Here is an 8,184-nt window from a genome sequence, read left to right as displayed (position 1 = left end):
ATGGGGATGGGAATGGGGCAGTGGGAATGGGGATGGGAATGGGAGAAATGGGATAATGGGGATGGGGGAATGGGAGAAATGGGATAATGGGGAAATGGGGATGGGGGAATGGGAATGGGGAATGGGAGAAATGGGAATGGGAATGGGGCAGTGGGAATGGGGATGGGAATGGGAGAAATGGGAATGGGGAATGGGAATGGGGAAATGGGGATGGGGAAATGGGGATGGGGAAATGGGAATGGGAACGGGGAATGGGAACGGGTAATGGGAAAAATGGGAATGGGATCGTGGGAATGGGATTGTGGGAATGGGGTAATGGGAATGGGGATGGGAATGGGGGAATGGGAGAAATGGGAATGGGAGAAATGGGAATGGGATCGTGGAAATGGGATAATGGGAAGGGGGATGGGATTGGGAAAAATGGGAACGGGAATGGGAGAAATCGGAATGGGGAATGGGAGAAATGGGAATGGGAATGGGATTGGGAAAAATGGGAATGGGGAAATGGGAATGGGAACGGGGAATGGGAAAAAGGGGAATGGGAATGAGGATAGGGATGGGATTGGAGATGAGGATGATGGGGAAATGGGGATGGGGAAATGGGGATGGGGAAATGGGAATGGGAACGGGGAATGGGAACGGGTAATGGGAAAAATGGGAATGGGATCGTGGGAATGGGATTGTGGGAATGGGGTAATGGGAATGGGGATGGGAATGGGGGAATGGGAGAAATGGGAATGGGAGAAATGGGAATGGGATCGTGGAAATGGGATAATGGGAAGGGGGATGGGATTGGGAAAAATGGGAACGGGAATGGGAGAAATCGGAATGGGGAATGGGAGAAATGGGAATGGGAATGGGGCAATGGGAATGGGGTAATGGGAATGGGGATGGGATTGGGAAAAATGGGAATGGGATAATGGAAATGGGATAATGGGAATGGGGAAGGGATTGGGAAAAATTGGAATGGGAAAAATGGGAATGGGAAAAATTGGAATGGGAATGGGGATGGGATTGGGAAAAATGGGAACGGGGATGTGGATGAGAATGGGAACGGGGATGGGATAATGAAATAATGGGATAATGGGGATGGGGATGGAAATAGTAAAAATGGGAATGGGATAATGGGATTGAGAACAGGAAAAACAAGAATGGGGATGGGGATGATAATGGAAAATGGGATAGGAATGCGATAATGAGATAATGGGGATGGGAATGGGATAATGGGATAACGAGACAATGGGATCATGGGGATGGGATAATGGGAATGGGAAATGGGATAACCGGGGGAAAATGGCAATGGGATAATGGGATAACAGGAATGGAATAACGGGGGAAAAATGGGAATGGGATAATGGGATTGGGAATGGTGCATCTTGTGCCGGCCCAGCACGGAGTTGGGATCCTCCCGCGCCCACAGGTCGTAAAAAGTGGGAATGTTCTCCTTGGGCTTCCGGGGCTGGATCCAGCCCATCTTGATGGCGTGGACCAGCTTGGAGACCTGCGGAGCATTCCCGGGATTTGGGGATGGCAGGGAGGAGAGGAGTCCATCCTCCTCATCCCGCCGGAGCTTTTCCACTCTCCTCAGCTTTCCATGGATCCTCCTGATCCCACCAGGATCTTCCCAATCTCCTCATCCCACCTGGATCTTCCCAATCTCCTCATCCCACCTGGATCTTTCCGGCCTCCTGATCGAACCTGGATTTTTCCGTCCTCCTCATCCCACCAGGATCATTCCGTCCTCCTGATCCCACCAGGATCTTCCCAATCTCCTCATCCCACCTGGATCTTTCCAACCTTCTCATCCAACCAGGATCGTTCCAATCTCCTCATCCCACCGGGATCTTTCCGTCCTCCTGATCCCACCGGGATCTTTCCGTCCTCCTGATCCCACCTGGATCTTTCCATCTTCCTGATCCCACCTGGATCTTCCCAATCTCCTCATCCCACCGGAGCTTTTCCACTCTCCTCAGCTTTCCATGGATCCTCCTGATCCCACCTGGATCTTTCCAATCTCCTCATCCCACCGGAGCTTTCCCATTCTCTTCAGCTTTCCATGGATCCCCCTCATCCCAGCAGGATCTTCCCACGCTCCCAGCTTTTCCAATCTCCTCATCCCATGGGAATCTTTCCATTCCCCTCATCCTATTGGGATCCTTCCATCCTCTTCAGCTTTTCCACCCTCCCCATCCCACCAGGATCTTCCCATTCTCCTCATCCCACCTGGATCTTTCCGTCCTCCTGATCCCATCTGGATCTTCCCAATCTCCTGATCCCACCAGGATCTTTCCAATCTCCTCATCCCACCAGAGCTTTCCCATTCTCCTCAGCTTTCCATGGATCCCCCTCATCCCACCTGGATCTTTCCAACCTTCTCATCCCACCAGGATCTTTCCAACCTTCTCATCCCACCAGGATCTTTCCAACCTTCTCATCCCGCCAGGATCTTCCCACGCTCCCAGCTTTTCCATTCTCCCCATCCCACCAGGATCTTTCCAACCTTCTCATCCCGCCAGGATCTTCCCACGCTCCCAGCTTTTCCATTCTCCCCATCCCACCAGGATCTTTCCAACCTTCTCATCCCGCCAGGATCTTCCCACGCTCCCAGCTTTTCCATTCTCCCCATCCCACCAGGATCTTTCCAACCTTCTCATCCCGCCAGGATCTTCCCACGCTCCCAGCTTTTCCATTCTCCTCATCCCACCAGGATCTTTCCATCCTCTTCAGCTTCTCCATCCTCCTGATCCCACCTGGATCTTTCCAACCTTCTCATCCCACCAGGATCTTCCCACGCTCCCAGCTTTTCCAATCTCCTCATCCCATTGGGATCTTTCCATTCTCCTCATCCCACTGGGATCTTTCCATTCTCTTCAGCTTTTCCATCCCCCCAATCCCACCAGGATCTTTCTTATCCCACCAGGATCTTCCCATGCTCTCAACTTTTCCAATCTCCTCATCCCACTGGGATCTTCCCAATCTCCCAATCCCAACCGGATCTTTCCATCCTCCTGATCCCACCAGGATCTTTCCAACCTTCTCATCCCACCTGGATCTTCCCACACTCCCAACTTTTCCATTCTCCTCATCCCACCGGGATCTTTCCATCCTCTTCAGCTTTTCCATCCCCCCAATCCCACCAGGATCTTTCTTATCCCACCAGGATCTTCCCATGCTCTCAGCTTTTCCAATCTCCTCATCCCCCCAGGATCTTCCCATCCTCTTCAGCTTCTCCATCCTCCCCATCCCACCAGGATCTTTCCAATCTTCTCATCCCACCACGATCTTCCCATGCTCCCAACTTTTCCAATCTCCTCATCCCACTGGGATCTTTCCATCCTCTTCACCTTTCTCCTCATCCCATTGGGATCTTTCCAACCTTCTCATCCCACCTGGATCTTTCCAATCTTCTCATCCCACCACGATCTTCCCACGCTCCCAGCTTTTCCAATCTCCTCATCCCATGGGAATCTTTCCAATCTCCTCATCCCACTGGGATCTTTCCATCCTCTTCAGCTTCTCCATCCTCCTGATCCCACCAGGATCTTTCCAACCTTCTCATCCCACCGGGATCTTCCCAATCTCCTGATCCCACCCGGATCTTCCCACCCTCCTCAGCTTTCCCACCCGGATCTCCCCCCCGGAATTCCGGGCTCTCTCTCCCACCTTTTCCTTCTCCACCAGGGAAGGGATGAAGCTCCGTTTGTCCGCGGGCCGGTTGGTCACCGGGTGGATCCGCACCTCGTGGCTGAAGAAATCCACGGACGGCTGGAAAACCGGGAATGCTCAGCCCCCAGCCCGTATTCCCAGTGGGAATTCCATGCCCAGGGCCTCCCCTTGGGCATTCCTGGTGGGAATTCCATCCCCAAGGCCTCCCCTTGGGAATTCCCAGCAGGAATTCCATCCCCAGGGCCACCTTTTGGGCATTCCTGGTGGGAATTCCATGCCCAAGGCCTCCCCTCGGGCATTCCCAGCGGGAATTCCATGCCCAGGGTCTCCCATGGGCATTCCCAGCAGGAATTCCATCCCCGGGGCCTCCTCTTGGGCATTCCTGGTGGGAATTCCATCCCAGGGCCTCACCTCCTGCATTCCTGATGGGAATTCTGCCCTCATTCCCAGCAGGAATTCCACCCCCCGGGACGCACCTCCCGCATTCCCTTCGGGAATTCTGCTCCCAGGATCTCCCCTTTCATCATTCCTGGTGGGAATTCAATCCTTGGGGCCTCACTTCCCACATTCCCAGTGGGAATTCCACACCAGGACCTCCCCTTACAGCATTCCCAGTGGGAATTCTGCCTGATTCCCAATGGGATTTCCATCCCTAGGGCCTCACCTCCTGCATTCCCAATGGGAATTCCACCCCTGGGACCTCCCCTTACAGCATTCCTGGTGGGAATTCTGCCCTCACTCCCAGCAGGAATTCCACCTCCAGGACTTCCCCTCCCGCATTCCCAGTGGGAATTCTGCCCCCAGGACCTCCCCTTGGGCATTCCTGGTGGGAATTCCATTCCCAAGATCTCCCCTCCCGCATTCCCAGTGGGAATTCTGCCCCCAGGACCTCCTCTTGGGCGTTCCCGGTGCAAATTCCATCCCTTGGGCCCCTCCTTCCAGCATTCCCGGTGGGAATTCCATGCTCAGGGCCTCCTCCCCCACATTCCCACCGGGAATTCCGCCCCACTCCCGGTGGGAATTCCAGCCGCAGGACCTCTCCTTTCAGAATTCCCTTTTTGGAATTCCGTGCCTGGGGTCTCCTGCCACGCATTCCCGGTGGGAATTCCAGCCGCAGGACCTCTCCTTTCAGAATTCCCTTTTTGGAATTCCGTGCCTGGGGTCTCCTGCCACGCCTTCCCGGTGGGAATTCCACCCCGTTCCCTTTGGGAATTCCATCCTCGGGATTCCCACATTCCCTCGGGATTCCCACATTCCCGCTGGGAAGGTGCCTCACCTCGTAGGGGTCGAAGTTGACGTCGCCGAAGTGTCCCCGCTGCAGGCGCTGCACCAGCTCCAGCTGCTCCTCGGACAGAGCCACCTCCGCCCCCGTCTGCCGGTCCTGCACCGTGCGCTCCCCTCCCGCATTCCCAGTGGGAATTCTGCCCCCAGGACCTCCTCTTGGGCGTTCCCGGTGCAAATTCCATCCCTTGGGCCCCTCCTTCCAGCATTCCCGGTGGGAATTCCATGCTCAGGGCCTCCTCCCCCACATTCCCACCGGGAATTCCGCCCCACTCCCGGTGGGAATTCCAGCCGCAGGACCTCTCCTTTCAGAATTCCCTTTTTGGAATTCCGTGCCTGGGGTCTCCTGCCACGCATTCCCGGTGGGAATTCCAGCCGCAGGACCTCTCCTTTCAGAATTCCCTTTTTGGAATTCCATGCCTGGGGTCTCCTCCCACGCATTTCCGGTGGGAATTCCACCCCGTTCCCTTTGTGAATTCCATCCTCGGGATTCCCACATTCCCTCGGGATTCCCACATTCCCGCTGGGAAGGTGCCTCACCTCGTAGGGGTCGAAGTTGACGTCGCCGAAGTGTCCCCGCTGCAGGCGCTGCACCAGCTCCAGCTGCTCCTCGGACAGAGCCACCTCCGCCCCCGTCTGCCGGTCCTGCACCGTGCGCCTGCCGACGGACACACGGACGCCGCCGTGGGGCACACCGCCACGTGGGGCACACCGGGACATGGGGCACACAAGGACATGGGCACCGGGACATGGGGCACACCGGGACATGGGCACCGCCGCGACATGGGGGACACCGGGACACGGACACCGCCATGGGGCACACCGCCACCGGGACATGGGCACCGCTGTGGGGCACGCCGCGACATGGGGGACACCGGGACATGGACACCGCCATGGGGCACACCGCCACCGGGACATGGGCACCGCCGTGGGGCACACCGCCACGTGGGGCACACAAGGACATGGGTACCGCCGTGGGGCACACCGCGACATGGGGGACACCAGGACATGGGCACCGGGACAAGGGCACCGCCGTGGGGCACACCGCCACGTGGGGCACACCGCGACATGGACACCGCGACATGGACACCGCCACATGGGGCACACCGGGACATGGACACTGCCATGAGGCACACTGGCACATGGGGCACACCGCGACATGGGGCACACCGGGACATGGGGCGACACCAGGACATGGGGCACACCGGGGCATGGGGGACACCGGGACATGGGGGACACCAGGACATGGGCACCGGGACAAGGGCACCGCCGTGGGGCACACCGCCACGTGGGGCACACCAGGACATGGGCACCACCGTGGGGCACACCGGGACATGGACACCGCCATGGGGAACACCAGGACATGGACACCGCCATGGGGAACACTGGGACATGGACACCGCCGTGGGGCACACCGCGACACGGGCGACACCAGGACATGGGGGACACCGGGGCATGGGGGACACCGCGACATGGGCACCGGGACATGGGGCACACCAGGACATGGGGGACAGCACGACATGGGCACCGCTGTGGGGCACACCAGGACATGGGGCACACCAGGACATGGACACAGCGGGACATGGACACCGGGATGGACACTGGGATGGGGGACAGGGATCTGGGACACAGGGATGGACACCAGGATGGACATCGGAATGGACACGGGGATGTGGGACACAGGAATCCTGGGATGGACACTGGGATGGGGGACACCAGGATGGACACCGGGATTCCAGGATATGGGACAGAGATTCCCAGGACGGACAGGGATTTCCAGGATCGGGACAGGGATGGACACAGAGATTCCTGGGATGGGGAGGGGATGGGGAAGGATTCACGGGATACAGGACGGGATTCCCAGGACGGACAGGGATTTCCAGGATCGGGACAGGGATGGACAGGGCGTCCTGGGATGGACATGGAATTCCTGGGAGGGAATTTCCCAGGAAGCAGAGGGATTCCCAGGAAGCGGAGGGATTCCCAGGAAGCAGAGGGATTCCCGGGATGCAGAGGGATTCCCAGGAAGCAGAGGGATTCCCGGGATGCAGAGGGATTCCCAGGAAGCAGAGGGATTCCCAGGAAGCAGAGGGATTCCCAGGAAGCGGAGGGATTCCCAGGAAGCGGAGGGATTCCCAGGAAGCAGAGGGATTCCCGGGATGCAGCTGAGGATGGATGGATGGGAGGGAGGCTCCGTGCCCGATCCCAAATCCACACATCCGGAATCACCCCGGGAAAACTCAGGGAGCCTCCAGAACCCTGAACTCCAGGAATTCCGGGAACTCCAATCCCGCGTGTGGAGCACATCCATGGAATCACGGGACACTTCGGGATTTTAAGGCTCATCCCCATCCCGCGGGACACCTCCCGCTATCCCGAGGTTTTTCCAGGCCCTTCCCCCACCGGGAATTCCTCACCAGTATTCCGGGTTTTCCATCTTTTCCAGGAAGAGGTCCAGCTCGTCCTTGCTCCGCAGGGGTTTGTAGATCCTCTTCCCGTCCAGGTCGTACCCGATGTGCGGGAAATCCTGGTACCATTCCATGGGAATGTTCCCCACCGTGTTCCGGATGTCCTGGGAAGGAAAAAAAAAAACACCGGGAAAAGGGTGAGGGGAGGAAGGGAGGTTCCAGGGAATCCGTGGAAAAAAAGGTGAGGGAATTCCAGGGAATCCTTGGAGGAAAGGGTGAGGGAATTCCAGGGAATCCCTGGAGGAAAGGGTGGGGGAAATTCCCCGGGAAAAGGGTGAGGGGAGGAAGGGAGGTTCCAGGGAATCCTTGGAAAAAAGAGGTGAGGGAATTCCAGGGAATCCTTGGAGGAGAGTGTGAGGGAATTCCAGGGAATCCCTGGAGGAAAGGGTGGGAGAATTCCAGGGAATCCTTGGAAAAAAAGGTGAGGGAATTCCAGGGAATCCTTGGAGGAAAGGGTGGGAGAATTCCAGGGAATCCTTGGAGGAAAGGGTGAGGGAATTCCAGGGAATCCTTGGAAGAAAGTGTGAGGGAATTCCAGGGAATCCCTTGGAGGAAAGGGCGGGAGAATTCCAGGGAATCCTTGGAAAAAAAGGTGAGGGAATTCCAGGGAATCCTTGGAGGAAAGGGCGGGAGAATTCCAGGGAATCCCTGGAGGAAAGGGCGGGAGAATTCCAGGGAATCCCTGGAGGAAAGGGCGGGAGAATTCCAGGGAATCCCTGGAGGAAAGGGCGGGAGAATTCCAGGGAATCCCTGGAGGAAAGGGCGGGAG

The 8,184-nt window shown here is 57.3% G+C and overlaps 1 protein-coding gene across 1 annotated transcript in view; it reads right to left on the bottom strand.

Moving 5' to 3' along the window:
- BOP1 (BOP1 ribosomal biogenesis factor) overlaps positions 1-7,519 on the bottom strand; it is a gene marked incomplete at its 5' end in the record, with an annotated part of 18,929 nt that extends 11,410 nt beyond the window's left edge. Inside the window, 4 exons of the mRNA XM_041413484.1 lie at positions 1,369-1,501; positions 3,664-3,765; positions 5,488-5,605; positions 7,365-7,519. Of these exons, the coding sequence (XP_041269418.1) occupies positions 1,369-1,501; positions 3,664-3,765; positions 5,488-5,605; positions 7,365-7,519 (508 nt within the window). The remainder of the gene's footprint in view (positions 1-1,368; positions 1,502-3,663; positions 3,766-5,487; positions 5,606-7,364) is intronic.
- Positions 7,520-8,184: the final 665 nt, after the last annotated feature.

Source organism: Onychostruthus taczanowskii, unplaced genomic scaffold, assembly GCF_017590055.1.
Source record: "Onychostruthus taczanowskii isolate IOZ18803 unplaced genomic scaffold, ASM1759005v1 scaffold414, whole genome shotgun sequence".
Taxonomy (NCBI): domain Eukaryota; kingdom Metazoa; phylum Chordata; class Aves; order Passeriformes; family Passeridae; genus Onychostruthus; species Onychostruthus taczanowskii.
Note: the sequence above shows the minus strand (reverse complement) of the source record. Positions and strands in the feature narration are given on the sequence as shown.